Below are 24,924 nucleotides of genomic sequence, written 5' to 3'. Positions count from 1 at the left end.
ATGCGCCGCAAAACCCGTGAAACAAACAAAACGCTGCACCGGTTTTAATGGAGCATTCCCGTCGCCAGGAAGCATCCGTTGGTTATCGATGGGAGTTGATGTCGCAGGCCGAGCGATGTGTGGCATGTCTCAGGGATAGCGCTGCTCGTGTGACAAGGCGTGTTTTGTAATGCGGGTGTGCATACTTGGCAGGCGCTGATGACAAACTCGCTAAGAGCCTGCAGTTATGCAATCGGAATGACAAGATTGGATTGTTAAGAATTGTTTATTGCTGCAGGTTGATAATTTTGTCGAAGAAAGTTAGTCAAATCTCAATATCCTTTGCGCTGGTATCTAGTTTGCTTGAGTTTATCGTCATCACGGCAGGAACTGTTCACCAGTAACTCATCAACAAGCTACAAAACAACAGATTTGTCATGAGAGCTGCGTGGCCTCAGTGCAAAAGGGAAATTGTCACTTAGCTTTCCGACAAGGGATAGAGCGAGAGAAAGAGAGAGAAGAAAAAAAAAATAGTAAAATGAAGTAAGACATAATGGGCACGGTGTGTGATCTCCTTTTTCATCGTGCAAACCCGCCTCGCTTCCGGCCCAGACAGTGCACATAGCCGAGACGATTGTTCCGTCAACGAGCGATGGGCAACACGGACCGCATAATTAATTATTTGTCCGCTCGGAAAACCGATACCGTCTCGGTGCCCCCGGTTTGTGTGTGTGTGTGTGCAGATATGGGCTTGGGTCAGGTCAAGGAAAAGCATCATCTAAGCCCAAGACAACCATCTTAAGGGGATTGGTGGTTGTGGTGATTTTCTTCCTTCTTCTTCGCTCATTTTTTCGCTGTTGTATTCCTCCCGCTTTTTGTGTGCTGAACGCGCACACGGGATCGGCAGTGCAGTGAACGCGATAAACACATTCCTATCTGCTTCTTCTCATCTCATTAGTGCACTTCCGGTTTCGGCTGGGGTGCTTCCGGGTGCTTGAAGAGGGGTAGTTAAGGGTAGAAAGTAGAAAGAAAAATGCCCATCGAGCCGAACGCGGCCGGTACTGCCCGATGATGTCTTGTCCGGAACATGCCGACGCTACCGGCCGTTGTTTCAATGGGGCGGGTGGTTATAGTGTCCACCCCTGCTCCAGCTGCAGCCATGTTCCAGCCATCAGGTCGCAGTCGCGAACGAACTAAATGCTCACCGGAAATGGAAGAAAAATATCTAGCGCTCGCGCCATTTTCCTCACCCCCTGCATCCCACCCCCAGCAAAGTCATCACAAATCCTGTTTGTTCCAGGGGAAATACTCGGGATAAGACGTCAGTCGCCGGAGCATATTTTCCTGTCCCGACTGTGTGCGCGCGTGTGTGTGTGCGCTTTTTTTTATCTTTTTTTTTGCAAAATTCATCCCCTAATAGTGGGGTGGGGGGTAGGGTACAAAAACGCGAAACCGGAAGCATGCTTCAAAGCTGCCGCTGCGTACTTTGCGAATAGTTGCTTATTTTGCTCCGAACCGGACCATAACCATCCCGCCCATTATCTCCCTTCGCACGGGTGGATGCGTTACTCACACCATCAAAAAGATAAGGTTGGGTACAGCTTTCACTTCAGAGCGGGAAAGAGCGGTAAAGAGAGAGATATTTTCTTTTCTATTGCCATCTTCATAAGTGTGTGCACCAGATGAGGGCGGGACGTACACACTTCACACTAAATTCCTGTTTTGCAAGCAAAAAACAAAAAAGCAAGCAAATTGGAATTGCCATACGGTAAAAGTTGACAAATAAGGGCACATCAATTTAAGGTGCACAGGGGTTAAACCGGCCAGCATATACTGGACGCATGCTGGAGGGGGGGAGCATTGGGATGAATAATGGGCCACCGAACCAATCGGTTGCAAATTCCATTTTCAAGCACATTACATTGTGCTTCCATCATCGGTTGGGTTACGCGTTACGTCATCCAGGTTTCCCCATTTTGCTATCCGAAGGGAAAGTTTGATTTAGGGGTTTGCAACTAACACACCAACAGGGTGGCTTAGTAGCCACCCTTCAAGTTCACTATCGTGTTTGTTACAGTGGCACAAAGTCGAACTTTTCACCGAGCTTCCATTATGCTTCCTATTTTTCGTACATTTATAACCGACCCTTTTTTTGCTTTGGCTCGCAAAATAATATAACCCGTAGTGCTTTTCTTTAGTAGCAAAAAAGAAAAAAAACCCCTAGCGGGCATTGGTAAAAGGAAATAGAAAGTTTAATTCAAAGATTAATTTAAGTAATAAATTTCGGTGTGAATTTGTTACTCCTTTTTCCGGGATGTGCCAGCACCCCGTACCACCATCGAACAGTCAGCGGGGTTGAGGAGGTTAACCTTTTTTCAACCCTTGTTTGCAAAACTTGGTCGACGGTGCGATATTGCTGTTCCGAGGAGGGGGTTTTTGAAAAGTTAAAACGTTTTACTAGAAAAGTACCCCCGTGAAGGTGCTTGTCCGCCCACCGAAAGCCCGTCAATCGATGTATCTGTGTGGGTGAGTATTTTGCATGTACACAAATGGGGGTAAAAAGTGTTGCGAATTGCATGCAACAACAAAATAAAAAAAAACAACCTCCCGCATTAGAGAAAGTAGGAGCACGAGTTCTAACTATACGGTGGGCAGTACGCGGGGGATAAAAAGTTTCGGAGCAGCAAAAGCAGTTAGAACTTTGCTTAGTATATGCACCCCGCAGCTGTTCCGTACTGGCAGCGAAAAGTGTAGCTGCCCTGTATGTTTTGGTGTATTTTTGAGTGACTTCCCAAGTGAATGTCCAAGCCGTACCGTGCGTCGCTGCCCTCTTTTGGGGGTGCCAGAGAAACTTTTAAGGAAACGTCTAAAATAATAGTTTACGTAAAAGGAGGAGTAAGGTCACGAAAAAACGACACGGAAAAAAAGCAAATGCCAGCACCGAGGTGTGATGTTGGAAGAATGATTTATTTGCATATTTCTTCCTACATGTTGGGGCCGGGTTTTCCCTCCTTGGGACCGGGAAGAAACAAACATGGCAAAAGATTAAGTACCTCACACTTGGAACATTTTTTCACTGCACTATGCTCTCTTTTAGCAGTGCAGCAGTGAGTTGTTCTGGTGGTGTATTTGGTTGTGGCCTTCACACGACAGGACCAGTCCAAAGTCTTATCCAAACCAATCCCCCCAAACGCTAGACTGGTTTTCCTGCTATGGGTTAGTACAGTCCAAAAAACAACTGTCCACAAGATTAGAACAACCGACTCCTTGATTAGACACCACTGTCTCTGTGCTACTCTGTCCAAATGATTAACACAATAGTCAACTTCAATTGGAAAACTGTCGTTCTTCCCATTTAATCTATGTTTATTAAAGATTTTATTTAATAAACATGTTCATTTATGTTTTAAATATGTTTATTTGTTACAATTAAGTGCAACGTTCTGATCGCTTCTCTAATTGGTCCTGATCCTTTCTTCTTCCTGCGCTAGCTAATATAAGCCTTTTTCCAGGGCTGTCAAATCCTTTCCCACAGGTATGTAAGAAGATAATGGGATAGGTGTTTATTGATTACGATTAAGTGAATCGCTTCTCTGATTGGAACTGATCCTTTCTCCTTCCTGCGCTAGATTATAAAGCCTTTTCCAGGGCTGTCAAACCTCTTTCCCACATGTCCCACCTAGCTTTTCTAGATTGCCTAAATTACTATGCAGAGGTGAGTGAGGTGAGATTGAAATGTAATACGTAATGGCAAAATTGAAAGTCAATTGTTAGTTGTAAACGAGTAGCTTGCGCAGTCTGTCACAGCGGCGGATCAAACGGTAGGCGGAGTAGGCGGTCGCCTAGGGCCTCGCCGTGTTGGGGGCCCCAATAAATTTGTGCCTATTGTGCGATTTTTAAAAATTTTAAAACAAAGTTAAGTTATAACAAAAAAAAATTAATTTACAAGGTAGAAGATTGATCAAAAATATCTTCCTTGGTTATATAAAACATTTTTTTCCATGTGATAAATGAAATGCAGAGAAGAATATCGACTTTGTGACTTTAAAGTATAAACGAAATTGCACCAGGACCAGGACACTAATTTTCCCGTTGGTCGTGAAAAATTTCTTCGAAAACTACCAGTTTCCGAATGTATAATACCAGGAGAGCATGCACGGAAGAGGTAGCTCCTGGTACTGCGCCGTAAGGTATGCAATGTTTAAACACTAACTTTGCAACCAACTTGCAACGCAATGCGCCGTAAGGTATGCAATGTTTATACACTAACCTTGCAACCAACTTGCAATGCAAGTTTGGTGCATGCAAGAAACTTGCAGCAAGATGGCGCCCAACTACAGCAAAATTGCTGTACTAGGTGCTACCTCTTCCGTGGATGCTTTCCTGGTATCGGCAATCTGAAAACAGCTGGTTTTGTATGGAATTTCGTACCAGCTAATGGCGATCCAAGTAGTGGCGTTATCGTTCTCCTTAGCGCATACAAACGTTTATATATAGAGACTAGCTTACTAGGCCCGTTTACAGCGCTACGCAACAGAACTCTGAGATGTACGCAAGGGAGCTTTCTTTCCGAGACTTTGCTGGTGTTGTTACATCATGTTTGAAGTACATCTCCCTAACACCTATAATGCCGTAGCAAAATTATGGGCCCCCCTTGAAAAATTCCGCCCTGGGCCTCCAAGGGGATTGATCCTCCACTGGTCTGTCATGTGGTACAAGTGGTAGACAGTGGTGTCTAATCAAAGAGTTGTGTCGATAATCATGTTGACAGTTGTTTTTTGGACTGCCAAAGCCAGGAGAAAGCCAGAAATGGGGCAGAACACTACTATAAACCTCTTTTAATTGTCATACCGGCAAAGAAGAAGATGCTCTATTTCGACTACTACTACCTACAACTCGTGAGGACGCTCAGGAAAAATGAAATGAAGAATAATTGACGAGACGAGATTGAGTTCCACCATTCCGCAGGAAATGAATATTCTCACCCAGCCCAATAATGCTAGCAATGACTCACCATTTACCCGATGGAATTTTTAATCTCCGGAGCCCATCGACTGTCACTTCCGTATCGTTCGGCCCGCAAAGCATGGCAAGCACCTTCAGTAGCCTTCCCGGATATACAAAAAAAAAAGCACAAGCAACAGGGTGTGGAAAAAAAGAACATCGTGACGACCTGTTGTTGTTGTTTAGCGTACTGTTGCATCTCTGCGTTCGGTGGGGGGAGCTGCTCATTATCTTGGTTCGTTCTACGTAAAAGCCTGGTAGCAGTAGTGCTTCACTATCACCGTGTGCGGACAGCATCCTCCCGCAGCCGTGCTTATCGGGGCTAATGGAATTTAAATAAACAAATGACTATTAGCGTCCAGATGAGTTGTTGCCCGGGGCCTGGTGACAATGACATTGGTAATGCCGCTTGTTGACAGCGAGCAAATTGGACTGCGAGCTAGCGAGCGGCACTGGGTCCCCTATACTGACGGTATCTATGCACCTTCTGATCTGTTGATCCGATACGTAAACAGGCGCCTGGTAGCACGGGATGGCTTGGAACTTCCGATATTTTTCATCCAGCAATCGCGATTCTAGCCGGAAGTGAAGCAAATCCCCACTGAGCGCGGGCGGGACTATAAAAGCTGCCAGCTGCTATCAGATAGCATGTCAAAAGGTGTTTTCACTTCGAAGCGATACAAACCGATTCCGAAGAAGGGCCCATCACTTCTATACGAGTACCGGGGTGCCAGTCTAGTGCTCACGTATTTAACAAACCAAAAAAAGCGACTTCTTTCCCGCTAGTGTTCGCAGGATCTTCGTGTCAAGCTACAACCAATCAACAGGCAGGATGACTAAGCTACTTACTGGTGGAGTTTTGGTGCTGCTCGTGGCCGGTTCGTTTGTGTCCGGATCGCTGTTCGGTCCGTTCGGACCGTTCGCCCCCGCCGGGCAACTTCCGGGAGCGTTGGCTCCGGGCTTTGGCGGTGCGGTTGGTGGATACCCGGGTGCGCTGCCAATGTACCCGGGCCGTCCCGGTGTTGGACAGCTTCCACTGTTCCCGCCCGGTCTGTACCCACCGGTGGCTTACCTGCCCGGTGCGGTACCACCGACTCCGGTCGCTCCGGCAGTCTTCGGCCGTGCCTTGGTGGGACCGTCGACGGTGGCTCCGGCCGCCGCCACCGGTAATCTACGCAACGTCGCTACCAACGCGGATGTGCTTGGCCGTCTAGCGGTCGCCGATCTGCCGGAGGATTTGCAGCAGCGCGCCCAGGACCTGCAGACCGCCAGCGACCAGGGCTTCGATGCCTGCGAACAGCTGCTGACGACGACCGGCGGTTCCTACTGGCAGTACAAGCGCTGCAATGCGCTCCAGCTCCGCACGGTACTGACCGCAGCGAAGGCACTCGAACAGGAGGCCACCGCACGCGCCACCGCTGCCGCTGCCGCAGCCTCCGCCGACCAGACGGCTGAGGCTGCACCGGCCACCGTCTAACCGTGTAAGCCGACTCGACTGAAACGAAGGCGCGAACGGATCACCTCACAAGACGTGTACTGCGATACCCTGCAGGCACGCGTGGGAAGACGACGACAGGCACGACAACGAACCCCCATTCTAGAGTACAGCTGCATGCGAGCCGCTCCCGCTAGCAGATTGAAGCAGATAAAATATTACCGAAATCATTAAACTTGCTGTGCATAATTTATTAACCTGCCTTTTGCCCCCAAAATTGCGTACATGTCTGTACGTCCGTGTCTGTATGTGTTGGTGTTTTGTGAAATAAAGAGTTATGTTGCCGCTGCCGGGAACAATCACCCAGCTGGGGTTGCTCCGGTATAGGAAACAGAAGTAAAAAAAAAAAACAAGATCGTTTGTTTTGTGATAACGCTTGAGGCGGTCGTGCCGAATGTGGGGTGGTGCGCGCTTTACAATTTCTCCCGCACATTGCGAGATAACTCCACATTGTGCTGATTATTTATTCTTCCGTATATTCCGCGCTGCTTATGTTGGTGGAAATGTTACAAATCGTAACAAATGATACGGAAACAATGAGAAACTGCTATTGTTATGGTGTATATTTGTTTGGGTTCTAAACTGGCGTCGTTATATTATTCGCGTGGATTTAAATCCCGTCTCGGCATAGGGGTATTTGTTGAACTTCTGTTTAATTTATGTTACTTTTTTAATAGAAATTCAATTTCTTATTTTCAATGCTATAATTTATTTGTAGTTCTCAAGATAGATTCAAAATACATTAAATAAAGCAAATCTTAATTTTGACTTGTTATTAAAATCAATTTATAAAGTTATTGCCTTCTATTTTATAACAAAAGCTAAAATTTGAAGAATTTATGCAACGTAATTTTACATTCCAACGATTACTGGAATAACGAATGAGTTTATTAAAGCTAACTTTGTACAGAATTAACTTCATTTAGCATATGTTCCAATTTAGACATCTAGTTCTACATGCAGCAATTCAGCTTGTGAATAAGCCTCTACTTTTCGGAGAATTCTTTATTGAACAGTTTTCTCATAGTTTCTCAACAGTTCTATCACCTTCAAGATGATCGAAAAACCAGAGTAAAGTTATGAAGAGGTATTTTATCAAGTGAATACTATTATTCTGCTACTCTTAGCGCTAAAATGAATTTAATTATAAACTCTGAGATATGATGTCTTCAATTTCATCCTCATCTTCTTCAATTTAAGCCAAATAACAAGGTGTGATTTACTTTTCTTACTTTTTTTTGTCTTTTGAGCTGCCATCTTAAATTCTTCACGTCAAGAAAATGAAAGTGAAGAAATGTCTTACGTGTTGTGATACTACTACCACCGAAGATAGAATAAATTTCTAAAGCATTCCCAACTCAGAATATTTTAAAATATCTGAAGAAGCGTTAACCCGATGCTCTTATGGGTTATCAAAATTCTATCAATCAAAATTGCTTTTAGACATTGACAAACTTGGACCTTGAGGTACAATAGTATTTCAAACTATTTCAATAGATAAACCCTCAATCATTGCTTTTTCTTACGCAATAATGCAAAAAGCCTCTGAAAACTGGCTACGATACGAAGCAATAAATTGATTAAAGATCCTTGTAACTTCTCTTGGTGCATCAGATACCATCACTCCCAAGGTACGTCGGACCTCAAGGATCCTAGCGGAGATCCCCTTTCCTATCCCTCGTACGTGATTAGTCTTCTCACCAGACTGTAATGCAAGCGTGCGAGCGTTTAGTGGAACCGGAATCCCCCTAAGAGCTCAGCTTATTGATGAGATAGTTTTAATTTAATCCTGTTTGCCACTTTAACCTTTTAGTCTCTCAGACGAACTGCGTCACTGTTCATCCGGAAGGTGATGCATCTTCAATGTTACGTTGAAGCTGCACGCTGCTACACGACTGCGTGCTTGACAGCAAAATTTACAACCCCACTCTACAGCGCAGAATGCATCGAACTGCACGAAAGTCCTTGAGCTAGTTGTGGGAATTGATTGTTGGTAAGCGAAGGACGGTATGTGTTTAATGGCAATAGTGCGTCGATGCCGCAAAGCGGCATCCTTTATGCTCCCAGTGGGCGGACGCATTCATCTTCGATGGCTGTGGCGTTGATTTGACGGCTGTGCAAGTCAAGGGCGACACTATTCTCCCGGTGCCGAAAGGAAAGTGTCAAGGAAATGATTGGTCCAAATGGTTGGCGATGCCGTCCATCTCAATGTCAATGCCGGTGCTGGGTCGATCGCTGCTTGATTCGATTTATCTCCGAACGGGGGTTTGTGTTTTTCAACGGGTAAGTTCGAGATTTTTCTTCCTTCGCTTCCGACCCAAGTGAAAATTAGCACCGAGCTTTTACATCTTACGCCCCGAGCACGAGACGGATTTTGCAGGCAAGACTTTATCGACAACGAAAGATAGCGTGCTCCGGGAGTCGCCAGCCGTACCGCGTATGAAGCGAAAGTGTGTGCGTAACCGTAGAAAGAAAAATCGAATTGCTGTCTCGGGGGCCCGAAAGTGCAAAGTTGGAAGGACAAGATTGTTTTTAATTAAACCAGCCGGATTGAAACTAGCAAATTAAATTGGTTTTAAGCCCCGGGGCAAGACGAGTTACCCTTCGGTTTTCAACACGAAGCGCTACGGAGCAGGCAGTGATTTGTGCACGAGAAGAAGCTTCCTACGCTCACGGAGCAAGAGGGTCGGGTGGTTGCGGATGGAAAGTAGTAAGATTTATTAAAACGCTGGACTCCGCTTCATGGTCGGTCTGTTTGCTGCTAGGCTTTGATGCCAGCGATGACGATGATGATGATGATGATGCAGATCCGCTAAGGATGAAGTGAGATTGAGTGCTTACGAGATTGTACCAAGGTAGAGACGAATGGATGCCGCTTTGCATAACGCTCTATCATCGTTGAACGCTTTGATTGGTGTTTGAAACGCCTGCAACAATACGACTGTTTGATTTACCGAACAAAGCCCCCAATTTTGCAGTGGCATGAGATATAAATGATTGAAGCGAAAGATTATTATGTGTGCAATTTTTCATCAATATGGTCAACATCGTAAAAAATACACTCCACCGGAATATAAGAGGCTTTTAATTATAAAAATGGTTAAATGCGAATTTACAGACAGATTGCATACATTCAGGCGAGTTTTATTAAAATCGTCATCAGGTATCTAATGTACTAGCAAAATGGTCAATTTCTGGACAAGAAACGAATGAATCTTGTTCTCGTTCGATTAATTGCTAATTTACTGTGTGACAGTTTGCATACATTCAGGCGGTATTTGTAGGCGAATACGCCACGAAGTATGCAACTTGCTGTGCACAATTACCGCAGCAAGACATTGTTAACATCGGGGCTAGTCCTTTTTAATCATGCTGTCATCTGGGTTTGCTTAACTCCCTCTCCCCTCCCTCCCCTTCTTTCTTTCCGCCTTCCCCTCATCCTTAACCGTTGTTGCGTGCTGAAACGACATCAATAAATCTCTATTAAACCCATTAAATTTATGTTGCCCCATCATCATCGACGTCGTCTTCTTCGACACGTTACCGGTGCTCGTTTGGTAACGCGGATCCGTTCGTCGGTACAGCCGTGGGGCCAATCACGCGTTCCCCGTGGGATCAGTGTTGGTAGGATGGACAGGATGGACCGGAAATGAATTCTGTCGAGTTATGCATACCCGGGCACACACAAACACGCACGCAAGCGTGCCTGAACCGTTGGTGTAATCATAATAATGATGGCCATAAATTCGCAACACAACAACAAATCACTGCCCCGAAACTGTCAGACATTAGCTCCCATTTCGGGGAACATAGTGATAACACACTTCACAGCGATCTCCTGCGGGACGCAGCGCTGCGGATCCCGTTCGACCCGTTTCGGGTTTGGAATCACGGTCCATCCGTTCGCGGAATTCATTCGTCCTGGTGTAAGTGTCAATCGTTTCGCTTATCCGTTGGTTTATTTTTTATTTCTTCTTTTGCAGTGTTGAGGATCGTCAAATGCTAAAAAAAAACTAGAGTTCCTGTTGATTTGAACACACAAGAAACGATGTTCGATGTTGCCGTGCCGAGTTGGTCCGATGGTATGACAGATTAAATATGGATTAACCTCACCAGCACCGACGCAGAGGTAGAACGAATGCTGATGGAACCATGCAGAAGATTACTGCGTGCCAGGCAAATGTCACCGAAAATGGACCAGCGTTCGGACGCCATTCCGCAACGGTACCCCAATCTGTCAAACAGACGCGCGGACACTCACGGTGCACCGATGTCTGATGCGAGCGTACCCGAGGCTTTGGCTTAACGGATCAATGGATTGCAAACTGTGCATCCATAATTGGATCATGCAAACTATCATCATTCCATTAGCCGTGGAATCGTTTCGGCCGCTAGAGGGCGCTGGTTGGCCTGCCGATGTCCGTTTCGAGCTATGCGCTTCCGTTCACACCGACACCGGGCGTGGCGAAAGACTCTACTTCGTCGTGAGCATTATTCGTATTGACGCCTCGCGAATGAACAATGCCGAGCGTGGATCAGGATCACTGTCACTGGCATGCCGGCCATCCCGGCAACATTGTGCGCCTATCGCACGTGAAGGGTGTTGTACAGTTGATTGTGTATCGAAACGAAGTAAACCAAATGCGAAAGCAAAAAGAGAGAAAAAAAACCCACACACACACATGAAACTGTCATCGAAACATCGAGTTACCAAACACGGGCGCAACGCAAAAAACTGTGTATTTATTTCAGCACAATCGGTCCGGCCCGTCGCACAAACCATTTTACAGCGTTTAGTCCGCTTTTCGCCATTCACTTTCACGCGCTGCCTGATATCGTGCGGCCGGGTCTCTTCTACGGTTTGTTGCCGACTTCACTGCACACACATATATTATTTCATGCTGGCCGGCCAGCCGGTCATATGAATGTAAATTTGCGCAGCTTGTACTATACGTTTGTGTTAGAGGCATACCTAAATAATAAAAAAACGAAACAAAAATGGTGGACAAAAGGCAGTAAAATTCCTTCAATCCAACTGCCATAAAGAAAGACTCGTGTTGTGAAAGCTAACCGGCAGCAAAACGAGATCACATCCTGTCGTCTCGCTTGTATGTGTGTTTGTTTCTTTTCCCCCTTTTTTTAGAAAGATGAAACGATCACTACACCCTTTTCCGTACGATGGTTCAATAGAAGTGAGGACAGCAAATAACAAACAAACAAAAAACGAAATAAATATAATACTGCGGAAACTGTCTACCGTAAATCCGAAACGGAAACGATGACGGTTTACCCCGAAAATTGCACACGATAACGAAGCGATGGCGGTAGACTACCGCCGCTTGCACTCCGTACGCGTATCGGGATTTTCCGGGTTGTTACATTTCCATAAATCAATCAAAAACTGTAGTTTTCAATTATTCTTCCCGGGCGTAAAGTGGGTTTAGTATCTGGGGAGGGGTGGAAGTTTTTGAGGTAGGTCGTTTAGGTTTTTTTTTTATTTTACTTTATCTGTTGCTGTACCGTGCTGGTGATGCGTTTTTCTTTTCACCCTCTCCCTTTTTTGACAGCTGTCATCATCGCTGAGCTGTTGAATCGTTTATTTATAATTCTTTTCGTCGCCCCAATTTGCTCGGTATCGTGTTATGCTTTCGTCGCAACAGAAGACGGCTTAGGATGCCGATATGTTCTGAGAATCTTTAAGTGTTGTTAACAAAACGGTGAGATTGTTTAATCGTTCGGATAAACGCTGTTATAAAAGAAAAAAGAAACAAGTACAATCAAGAATATTTGAGTGAAAAAATCGCCTAAATGTATGCAATCTTCATTAAGTTGTTTGTTGTTTTTATAGAGACTTTGAACTGGGCAGCTGCATTCGCCTCTAATCTCCATTATAAAAAGTATATCGTAACTTAGAATTTACCTCTTGCACTAATGAAGAGCGAACCCGTCTGTTTACTATTTTATAACAAAAAACGCCTTAAGTTATGCAATCATGATAACAGAAAGCGTGTTTTTAATATAGCACGTTCTAGAAACAACCCAGATGCGTGGATTTTATAATAAAACAAAACAAAAACGCACAATCATAATGCAAAACAATCATAATTTTCCGTAAAATAGAAGCCAAAGCTAGAGGCCGCGCGCAGAAGGTGAGCTCAATCGATCACCAGCTGGTCTGGTGACGTGTTAGCAATTATAAAATTTTCACCCATAATTAAGTGGAAACGCTTCACGCTTTTTGCGCTGTTCTTGCCGAAAAGTACCATCGCTTCACCCATTCCCGTCCCCATCGGTTTTGGAAGAAAAAAGGGGCTCGCTCAGCAAACGCGAGTCGGAGTACCGGTGAGCACGCCATGCAAAACTTCGAACTCATCGAACTGGGTGGGAAATTAATTAGATGTCTGGGGGTGTGGGATGGGTGTGAGATTTTATCCCCCGTTCCACGGTTGATTCATTGTGTCACCGTACCCTGCGCACAACCAGTGCCGCTCGCACACGTGCTGGTGTTCAATTGATGGTGAGCAATGATTTGGTGAGCAATAAAAGCGGACGCGGATGATGGTCTTGCACCGGGCGCCCGGATGTGTTTCCTCGCCAGGGCAAGAAAGCGGTGTTGAGCTGGTGGGGAAAAAACGGGGGAAAAAATCCAACCCTACTACCCTACATCCAATGGACTGTCGGTAGCTTGGCATCACCTGGCACACAGGTGAAGCTATGGTGTAGCCAATTATAAAGCAGCTTTGAGGGCGATACACCAGGAGACACGAAGGCGGGGGGAGGGAGCATGCAAGAAAGGGTCCAGAAATCAGGTAGCCCAAACTTCAACTCACCATTCCGAGGGGGTTTTTCCGCCAAAGCTCACCTGCTCTGACGGTGTGTGTGTGTGTGTTCCTAGCTGGCAGAAGGAAAAGTTTTAATGAAATTCAAACATTTGACTTTTGATAAAACGGATTCATTTTTCGGGAGGACACGAAACGAAGTCGGTACCGGTATCGCAAACATCATCATCATCATCATCATCACCACCACCATCAGCACCATCATCGTCGGCGACTGTGTGCACCCGGGTACACCGTACCGTTTGGACCAACCCGGCACTGCAATGCCATTTACATCCCGGCATGAGTGAAGTGTTGGCAATGTTTTGGTCCTTGCTTTTACTTTTTTTTCTCCCCCTACTACTGCTGCATTTATATGCAGTTCGCGATGCAATAAGTTACTGTACCCCATTATACCATTGTTTGCATGCAAAAGATGTTTTCTGAGCTGCTGTTTTTGCTCCTGCCATAAATATTTCGTATTGCCTACCTTTCAGGCGCAATTTTTTTGTTGTAAATTCATTTCGAACATCGGCTGATTAGCCGGGGGTATAAGCATTTTAATGTCAGTGTTTTATGTCGTGCACTCTCGTTTGTTTATGAATAGTTTGTTCAAAAAATTCTCATACCATCGATATGTGCTTAGTTCAAATAAATCTGTTCATTGCTCATTACCGATGGACGCGGCGGATTTTCTATAAATTTATTTCCATTCGGTGTAATTAATACGCAAAACTGGTTGATAATTACCCTTCATTTTGCCTTCTCTTTCATCATCCACTCTCACATCTCATAGCTGCACAAATAGATCGATTAATGAACTGGAGGTATCGCATGGTTACTGCTCGGGCGTGTGTTTATTCGTCTAGTTCCATACAGTGTGCGCCTCACCTAATATCTTTACTAATACTACGCCGGGCGGTATGCACACGGATTTGTGTTTTTTTGGTTTCAAACAACTTGAATTGATCAATATTATCGAGCGTTTGAAGCGGTACACAAAACGGGAACATTTTAACTAGACACCAGCTGTGTCCTGCTGCTCCGTCGGCCAGTGCAACCATGCGACTGCATCAGCAAAACTGCAAATGGATGCATTTCCTCACAACAAAACGCACCATTTCCGAGTGGTTGCATGATGTGTCATTTTTTTGTTTGGTTTTTCTAAAAGTAGGTTGAATGCTGTGTCCATAACGCTTTTCTCCCCCAACCCCACCATGGTATCCTGCTCGCACCATTCGGTGCAACATGTCGAATGTTTACAGTGCACTCGGGGTTTTGGAAATGGACCATTAATCGGCAGGATGCGAAACACAATCGGTGACTATCTGTTGATTCCGTACGTGTGCGTGCGCGCATTCGCTAGCGTGCGGAATCAAAGCTTCACATCCGGTTCACGTTTATGTTTTGTGTATATTTTTGCGTTTTGTGTTTTCGCCCGTAGGGTGCCTTTTTTTCGTTTTGTTCGAACCTGCACACGTAACTGCTGCATACTTCGCTTACGGCTCGGATGGATTTGATCCATCGTTAATGGAATGGTCGCATGCTACCAGGCAGTGTCGCATACTTTTGATGGGTTTCGCTCACCGCTTGTTGTGGGATTAAAGTGGGCTTTTGGCTGTTCGTCGGTGGTTGGCAGGGGGTTGGTCGAAAGGGTTGGTATCAATTTTTCTTTTCACCCCACATCGATGATATAGAATCGCGTAGGCTTTTCATGTGTATTGCATCGATTTGTTTTAACTCTATAGATAGTTTTCTACTATTCCTCACTTGTTTTGTTGAATAGAATACAATTAGCTACTTTTTCAAATAATTGTAATGAAAAGTGAATTTAAAACCTCCATTCATATTTTCGATTGCATAACTACCGGAGTATTTGATCTACTATCGTTAACCGCCTAAAGTTATGCAATACGCTTGATTGAAGTTCTGTTGATTTTCCCACGCTAATAACATTCATTCTCTTGACTGTTGTTTATAAAACAGATTTTGAAATGTGCAAATAAATGGCAAATGGGCTTTTCTAGATTATTTGGAATTTATTTTTTCTGTGTTAGCAAATGTTTGATGTTGACTTCAATAGGCTATTTATGTGTTTTACAGCGATTTGCTTGAATTATGTAGATGAATTTTTAGCTTTTAGTGAATTGATGTATAGAAAGGTCACAATTCGATGTATTTCAAATTTATTTGCATAATTTGAATATGTGTGATGATTATTGTATCAGCCTAAAATTATGCAATGTCTTTGACTTTTTTCCGTTGATATAATTAGTGTTTGTTTCCGCAGCCCTCAATACAGAATTCGTAAGCAAGCGGCCAATACTGAAATATTTATACTTTCACTTGCAAACCAAAAGTTGGGAAGTAAAGAGCAAATGTTCTTTTTTTCTTCAACATGCAAAATTATGAGCTTGCCAGAATGTTGAAAAAGGGAATAGCCGAAAAATCCGAACGCCAAAACACGTCATCAACTCCCGCATACCGGTGCGACGTGTCGAACATTTGGGGAAAGAATTGACCGAAACTCCCCGCTGATCCCGTGCGCCCGAATGGTAGGCAAACCGTGTTACCGACTGGCGGAGTGGCAAAACTTGATGCCTTCCGCCTTGACACCGGGATCAACCCGAATACAACTGTTAAGGGTGAACGGGGTGGGTAGGATAAGAAAGGTCCCCCCTTTCGCCTCCCGGTTTTTTCTCACCCCCCCCCCCCCCTCCTTCCACCCACCCCTCTGTCACACTCCTGTCAACACACTGCATCGGTTGCTTCATTTTACCAGTGTGCGGTGTGTGCAGACATTCAATAATATGGAATTCCAATATTGAAATTCCGAAAAAGTTTCTTATTTCCATAAAGCTATTTGCAACGCGGACGCGCGCGCACACTGCCTGCCACATTCAGCCACATCCGTGAGGTTTGTATATATGCGTGTGCGTGGGTGTGTTGGTGTGGTTTGGGTGTGTGTACGTGTTGGTTTGTCGGTGGAACTGTCTTTCCGTTGCTTGTCCACCCATGCCCATGCCATGTTCGATGTGTACTCCGTGTACACCGGTTGGGGTAAGATGAAGCTGCACGCTCGGTACGCATTGGATAAGGGCCATCGAGGCAAGGGTCCGGCCGAGCCGATGACTCAAGCGGATGTTGGTTTGAAGGATGATGTAAGAAAATTGTAATCTTCATCTGGGCGAACGTTATTTGGGTGGTGGCTTTTGTTTGCAAAGGAAATATGGAGGGTGGAGGGGGTAGAGGGTGGGTGTTGGTTGGGACTCCAACTGACAAAAAATCAAACATTCCCGTGCCCAGCACACGGGTGTGAAAGCAATTGTGGTTTAGAAAAGGGTGATCGGTAGGTAGACTGGGCGTCGAGGTATCGCGCGGTGAGCTTGATGTGTTAAAAGCATCGACATGAGAACCTCTTGCCGCACTCGCACGCATAATCCGGTCGTTTCATCAGATTAGCGACAGAGAGAGTGTCAATCAGTTTTCCCCCAACGCGTGCTTTCGATCTCGCTCACGCGCCCGACGCACACGGGAAAGCTTTCCCTGATCCAGTCACAAATGCTAGCATGATAGTAATGATTCTGCTGGAGATTATTGGCCCGGCACGGTCCGGTGCTTTTGGTGCGAATGTCCAGGAAAAGAAATGCTCTTTGTTAGCCGGATCAGTCCCGTCCAGATCGTCTAATGGTTTCGGTCGGTGGGCTAAAAGAACCAACCACCGGTACATCAAATCGAGTTGAGGATCGTAAAGCTACTGGAGACATAGTGCCAGATATAGCTCAAACTAGGTGTGAATGGACGTGGAAAATTATTCCCTTTGCTTAAGAATCTAGACACACATAAACACGTTCGTCTATAAACGGCATGGATATCGTTGTACCCCAAATGATGATTCTATTCAAGCTCTTCTCTACGAAGACATTGCTTACCTTACAAAATAAATCTTTAAGCTACTAAGAAAATCAAGAATACGTTGTGATGTGAATTGCATAAAATCAGGCGCGTCGAAGTTTATGAAGCATACTTTTAGGCGTAATTAATATACGCCTAAATGTATGCACATTCAAACGCACACACTATTATATTGTGATGTGAATTGCATAAAATCAGGCGCTATTTAATTTATGAAGCATACTTTAAGGCGTAATTAATATACGCCTAAATGTATGCACATTTAGATGCACACAATAGTATATTGTAATGTGCACTGCATAAAATCAAGCGCTTTGTAATTTTTGAAGCATACTTTTAGGCGCCATTTATTTACGCCTAAATGTATGCATCTGTAATCAGTTAAGCAATTGTGATGCATTTTTAACAACTGATTTGGTAGTTTAAACATTCTGTTTTTACCATCACAATCTTCTAAATGGAGACGACTGCGTGGCTCTAATGCGCAGAACCATTCTGATCGCAAGCGTTCAAACCACCGGTGAGCCTTTTGATAGTGGCATACCGCGTAATGCAGGTCTTCCACCAATTAAAGGATTAGTTTCCAGCGGGGCTGGTTATGTGCTTTTTTTTGTTGCGTTGTTGCAGTTTGGTTGGGTGGATTTTTCTTTTCCATTTCCGGTTGTATGTGCGAGCGTTGTTTATCCCGTCCCGCATGGGGGAAAACTAGGTATCCAGCTGTGCTTGAAATGTGAAACCAGACCGGAGGCGTTTTCCAGACGGACCGCACAATGGGTTACGCGAAACATGAAAACCGAAAGCCTTGTGGCACCGACCATCTCCTGGGAGTCGGTACGGGGTTTGCAACTAGTCATGCTCAGGTAGCCACGTAAATGCGGCACACACCCACAGCACATGGGGTGGTGGAGAAAGAGTGGGTGAAGAAGGGAAGAAGAAAAAATGTTGAAAAAAAAACCACACTCACACATAAAAGCGGGCAGCGTAGCGGATGAACAGCATGTACACAAGTACACGCGAGCGGAAATAAAGCAATGCGTCGGTAGCGAGTAAACTGAACCATGAAAATTGAGATTTTCAGGTTCATGTTCTTTTGCAGCGCCTTTCTGGTTCGTGTGTTTTTTTCTGTGTTTTGTTTTATTTTTATTTTGGGCGAACAGGGTGAGATGGGTGTGCAGTGAGGTTCAGGTATTTCAACTCATTTCGCTGCACCCATCACACGCTAGAATAAAGGACTTTGAGGCGGAGAAAGAGGGTAAAGTGGGGGAGGGGTGGTGGGTTAGGTGGTTTGTATGGTGGAGATATATTTTCCACCAACTGTCCAGCGTTCAACTCTGTCCACTGCAGCAGGCGTACTTTTAAACCCGTGGCGTGGTTTAGCGTGGCAGTTTTACCCACTGGAGGATGTAATCGTGTTGCATACCCACCAGGCGCGAACCCGCGAGTACTCTCTCCATTTGCCGTCTCTCTCTCTCTCTCTCGCTGTGTGTATTTTGGACCGTGCGGTTCGTAAGATGAGCTAACATTTCTGGTACGGAAAGGGCAGGATGTAGCTGGACGCTGCAGGCATGCGAGGTGAATATAAATCAAAGCGCACTGCGAGCGAGGGACGGGCTGTGGTGACATCAACAAAATACGAAGCAGCTCTGGTTGAAATGAAAGAAACAAAAAAAACCAAGTGGTTTCGGGGTCAAAAATCTTGCCGGCTGTCCGATGCGCTCCGGCATTGGATTAGTGGTTGCAGTTGGTCCGTGTAAAGGAAGGTGAACGGGTCGGTCGGACAGTGGCCAGGGCATGTCCGGTTCCAATTCCCTTGGGTAAGCGGACCAGAACCAGGAGCCGAGAAGAGTCAGATGGTGTAAGGATGAGCGATAGAGCTTCCGGAGCAAAGCAGCGTGGAGGAGGGAGTGCGTTGCTGTTTGCGGCACTGCTCCCAAGTGTCATTAGCATTTTTATTGAATCGTTTGGATGGAAAGTTGCCTCCTTTCGGCTACCTTTTTCTCGACCCGACACACGATAGACAGCTTCGCTAGCGCACTGTCAAAACCATCTCGAAAGAGCACAAAATGGCACAAAACTGGCGCAAGTTGTGTGCAGTTAGTTGGGATTTCTGTTTTTTTTTTTTTTGTTGTACAAGTCTGGTAGGATCTTGCCCTTTCTTCCAGAAAAGTCTCCCGCTGCTGTTACGCGTTGATATCATTCCGAAACGCCAAGTCTTCCGTTGTGCGCTGTGTTTGTTTTGTGGGTGAAAAACTTTCACCACCGTCCCGTCTGAGTGTGAATAGTTTTCCGGGACCAACAAGCCCAACAACGTAATGGGCGGGAACTCTCTATCCACCATTGCCTACGAATGTTGCCACAATTATTCGAATAATGGTGACATTGACGCCGTCGCGGTACTAATCATTCAACCTTATTGCACTATAGTACCGTAGTGATGAGAAAAATCGTTCCCATGTGGGATTCGATCCAACCGGTCCGGATTTGCCATGGGATCGCTCCCCCGAGTCCGATCGGAATCTCTCTTTGGAAACAAGAAAAGGAGTGCTGCTTTATAATTTTACATAATATATTTATATGCCTCCCAGAGAAGATATATTAACCTTGAAAACGCCATGTAAAATCGTGCAAAACGACTTCCATAGCGCATCACCTGAACTCGGGTGCTACGGCGCTGAATATGGTAATACTTTCAAAATTTTCTTAAAACACGCCTGTAAGATGAAGAATATTTTATATGTATGAGAAGACATTTTGTTATTTAAATATTTATTAGTATTAAAGCGTTAAAATACTGCAGTCGAATGCAGTTAAGAAGCTCAAAGATTCTGTAAGCCAACCAAAGAAGAAGAGAAATATTAAATCAACACAATCTTGATGCATTCGAGTTTATAAATTTATATTTATATTTATATTAAATTTAGTCTCTCTAAGGTAGTATCTCTTAGAAATAGCAAGAGGAATGAGTCTCTCTAAGATGAAAATTTTTGACAGTTCCTGCATTTTCAATACATTTTATACAAAGATTCAAAGTATTAATATTTTGGCATTCTCTAAGCTGCACATATTCTTTGTACAGTAATGTCTCCCTAAGGTAGCCATATTTTGGAGTTTGCCATAACACATTTGGTGACAGCTCGTGATGGCTGCGTTTACAGAGTATGGTTGAAGACTTTTGCCATACATAAGTGGTATACCATCCAAGTGTGTTAGTCTCCCAAAGCTGCTCGTCCTTCTTGGATAGCAGTCTCTTCATCTTGCAGGGTAGAAAGACTTGACTGGACTTGAATTTGTTTAGTATATCCTAGCTAATTAAATTAGTAAATTATTAGAACATGGTACCCTGAATTAATAAATGTCAACTAATTCAGAATTCAGAATTAATAAGTCTAGCTTCTGTGTATCAGTACATTTCTAGTGAATGAAATACTAAATTATTATAATTATAGCATAAAATATTCAAAAATTAGTACATGTCTAGTATACTAATTTGGCATATTTATAGCATCATAAATACTAAATTAGTGCAATTCTGCAATATTAAATTAGCACATTTCTATAATGCGGTATAGTAAATTAATATATTTCTAGTATACGTTGATACTTAGATGTAGATATCATAATGTGATATGATATCCAATTTTAAGTTAATGGTTCCATTTATTTAATAATTATTTTGGTTTCCAATTACATTTTTTATTCTGTTGTTTTGGATTTCGATTCCGGACTTGCGTCATGACAGATCCGGAGCCTAAAGGACTCTTGTTTTAGATACTAATCCAGAGGATCCTGTATTAGGAATTAAATCCTGGATTGATCCGATGATGGTTGGAATCCCACAATCCGATCCGATCCGTCCAACACTATCGTACCGCTGATGGAGTATGGCGCCTATCCGGTGATGCACGTAAAGAGAAACTGTAAACCTAACGCTATGTCAATCGCATTTCTGCTGTACGGACAGCGTGGACGTGACGCACGAACGGGGTCAGCAAATCTTCCTTTAATGACTTCTATTTCCTCGGTGTTGGTACTAAAACAGTGAATGATCTCGGCGTCCTTGAGCTATCACTGTTGCCGTTCAACTACTTCCAAACCGGGTGGCGAATTCCACGCGCTACACTGCCATTTCCCGAATGCACATTAATGTCCCAACATTGGAACGTGGCGTTAACACACCGCCGGGCCGGTTCCAAAATAATTCAACCACCAGCCACGGTAGGCATGGCGAGCCAATGTGTGGCCAATCTTTCGGAAGTAATTCACCGATTACGTACGCCGGAAGAAAGCAATTGAATATGGAAATTACGACTTCCCTATGCACTCCGACTCCCCGGGCGAACGGCGACACGGCAAATCGAATGCCACGGTATCTGTGCCGTACCGTATGCTGCCGGGTGGGGCCATAAACAAGATTAAACCAACTGAGAATCCAATCTCAGCCGACCAGGGTACCGCTTGGAGGCATTTCGTCCGGGCAGGGAACGCCTATTGTCAAAGCGTTGACGTTTCGATATCCTTCGCAGACCGTCACCGTCAGCAATATGGGGGGAGTGGGGTTGTTTTTTTTTGCTGCTGCTGCTACTGCTGTACGGCAGTGAGGGTAACCTTACCTTGCAACCGAAACTCTTAATGCGTCCATCATACTCCCGGGGTTTGTATCCTTGGAGCGAGCTGCTGTCTCTCCTAACGCTGATACTATTCTACACACACTGAAGCATACAGCGTCTCACGCGCGTCTAGGATGGTGCCGGGAAGTAGACCCCGGTGGATTATGATACAGGCATCGATAAATAAACATGAGCTATCGGATTGTCTGCCCGGAGCCATACGCCCAGCGTCCACCAAGGGTGCCACCCCGGCACGGAAGCAGCCATTTGGCTGGCCAATTTTGCCCCGATCGCCAAACAGCTCATCCTTCTCACCCATTTTATTGTTGTTGTTGTTGTTGATTTGCTGTAGTACAGTGGGCAAAGAATTCCACGCCAACAAAAAAAAAAAACATTCCCCGTACAGATTCTGAACTTTTGCGGACATCCGGTTCCAATTAGGTGCCATTGTTTGACCGTAAGTGGATAAGGGTTGTGAGCGTTTCGTCCCACATTTGGGAGATGGGATAAGGTCTTTCATGAAGATGTGTGTGTGAGCCTTAATGTATGTGTGCGCCTGTATATGTGTGGTGGAAAATCGGATCTCTTCGTTACTGATCGTTTTCGGTCGTTTTAGTAATGGAGTAGCCACAAACACCAAGGGTGCCCCCTTTACACAAATCCTACGATGCTGCTAAACACCCAAGAATACACGAGTGTGCGTGCGCGCGCCTAGCTGCACACTTTACTGTCTGTGATGTGAGCCTGTCTGAACGTTCTTGAACGGCACTGAACGTGTCATACAAGGTCCGGTCCCGCACACAGCGTCCGCTCCCCCAAACGGACCTGTGTGAATGTTGTGTCACTCGGTAGAAAAGAATTTTGTTTCATTTTTCGTCGGAAAAACGCTTCGGGATGCGCCGGCCTTTTTTTATTTTGGAGGTCCGTGCGGTAGCAGGGGAAATGTGATCATTAGAGAAATTGGATGCCCACTTCCGACGATTGTGTGTTGCGTTTGCGCCCGGCAGGTTATGCAATCGGGGTGCGGGCAGTAGCATTTGTGACTGTGGCGGCACTCTTGCCGTAACGGTCAATCAATCAGCTTGCGAAAAGGGAGGGAGCAAACTGTACCAATTTATTGGCAGCTTGGGGTTGTTCGCAATAGAAGATGTGTGACTAGAAATGAGCATTTCCACCCGTTTTTGTAACTCCAAATGAGTAAACAAGTGTGATTCTATTTCTTTATAGTATGGTCATTTTGGTAAACTAAACGATTGCATAGATACAGGTTTTTAAACTGTGGTAGTGACAAATGAGCTGTTAGAGTTACATCATAACCCTTGAAACAATATTAAAAATGCTTTAAAAGCACTAAGTAGTTATGAGTTATCAAAAATGTTAAATAATTTACAAGTACTGAGTAGCATGATCAATCAAATAAGTGGCCATTTAAACGGCATTCTAAAGTATAATTATGTTAAAATTAATAAAACTTCACTATCAAAGGGGATATTAAGTTATTCAATAATTAACCGTGAAAATACCATTATGTGCGCGGCAACGAGAGTTGATAAAATGCTGACAAATTTGTCAAGTGACAAAATCAGTTGGTCAACTGCGAAAAACCACAATACCGTTGCCGCGCACACAACTGTTTTCAGATTTCCGATACCAGGAGAGCATGTTTTTACAGAGGTGACATCTGCAGCTTGGGACAAATTTGCCCATCACAATTGCTATTGCATACTATCAAACACGTGAGAACGATCGCTAATAAGTAATATCAACAAAACGGAAAGCATCCTTCATCTCGTTCAAACTTTCCCCGGTTGTTAAAGTAAAATAATCCATACCGGGACTCGATTGACTTGCAGCGAAAAACCGTCAACCAAATCGGCAGCCCACATGTTATCTCGATTACTTAGGGGGAAAAATGGAACTTTTGCTAATTGCTGCAGCGCAAATTTTCTCATTAGAAATTGCCCTTTTTCAGTGCGCTCGTGTTCTCGCCCGTAAGCGGTTGTGCGATCACGATACCCCCGCGTACCTGTACCCGGGCGCTAACAGCCGATCCAGAACGTAGTTCGTTTGCACGAATTTTGTTTGGCAAAAGCTACCCGTTAACTGTCAACAGCGCGCCCGAATGGTAGGCAAACCGCATACCGTAAGTGTATACTTTACTCCTTAAGCCCAACTTGACGTTTCAAGGCAAGCTGCCTGTTTTCGGTGTGTGTGTGGGCATACATGTGAGTGTCTCTCTATGAATATGTGTGCAGTCAGTGGAGGATCAATCCCCTTGGAGGCCTAGGGCGGAATTATAGTTGGGGCCTCTAATTTTAAAAACGATGCAGGAGGGAAGGGGAACATTGAGGGGACTTGAAATGAGACAAGGCGAAAAGCACAGTAAGAAAGGGCCTACTCCGCCTACCGTCTTATTCGCCGCTGGGCCACCCCTAATCATCTTCTTCAAATGGTCCGCCAGGGCCATCACCATCTTCGAATACAATAACGGAACCGGCTATATCACCACCAACACCAGTTACCACTGTACCTGTACTCTTCTAAATGGAGCTACAATCATACGTGCGCCAATTTCGAGAAGCAGCACGTGGTGGAATTTACAGCTACAGCATTCAAGGAGCACTTTGCCATCGAATTGGTTCGCTCGCAGTGCTTCCGGGATATTCGCCATGCAACACTCAGTTGCAGCGGATACATGAGGACACAGTATCAAAATTCAATGATCATTGTTTGTGCTTTTGGGCAAACCAGATCTGTTCACCACCGTAACTTGTAATCCGAGTCTTGATAACCAATCCGAGGAGAACCATAACGCCACTACGTGGATCACATTTTCTACGATTTACGTACATTTATGATTCCTGATTAGTCCAACGCCTTCTACGATTTCTTCGTCCAGCATCTAGAAGAGCACCTAGTACAGCAATTTTGCTCAAAACCGCCGAAAGGTATGCAATGTTTAAACATTAACTTTCCCGTTGGTCGTGAAAAATTTCTTCGAAAACTCCAGTTTCCGAGTGCATAGTACCAGGAGAGCATCCACGGAAGAGGTAGCACCTTGTACAGCAATTTTGGTCGAAAACCGCCGAAAGCCGTCGATTAGCCG

General features: G+C 44.7%; 1 protein-coding gene across 1 annotated transcript; it reads left to right on the top strand.

The window, feature by feature from the left end:
- Positions 1–5,671: 5,671 nt before the first annotated feature.
- Positions 5,672–6,522, top strand: LOC128307190 (uncharacterized). Its single transcript, XM_053044928.1, has one exon. It carries the CDS (start codon positions 5,816–5,818, stop codon positions 6,458–6,460), a length of 645 nt encoding a protein of 214 aa, XP_052900888.1. The 5' UTR covers positions 5,672–5,815; the 3' UTR covers positions 6,461–6,522.
- The last annotated feature ends 18,402 nt before the right edge of the window (positions 6,523–24,924 follow it).

Source organism: Anopheles moucheti, chromosome X (genome assembly GCF_943734755.1).
Source record: "Anopheles moucheti chromosome X, idAnoMoucSN_F20_07, whole genome shotgun sequence".
In the NCBI taxonomy this organism is placed as follows: Eukaryota; Metazoa; Arthropoda; class Insecta; order Diptera; family Culicidae; genus Anopheles; species Anopheles moucheti.
The sequence above is the reverse complement of the archived record's forward strand: the minus strand, read 5'-3'. Positions and strand labels throughout refer to the sequence as shown.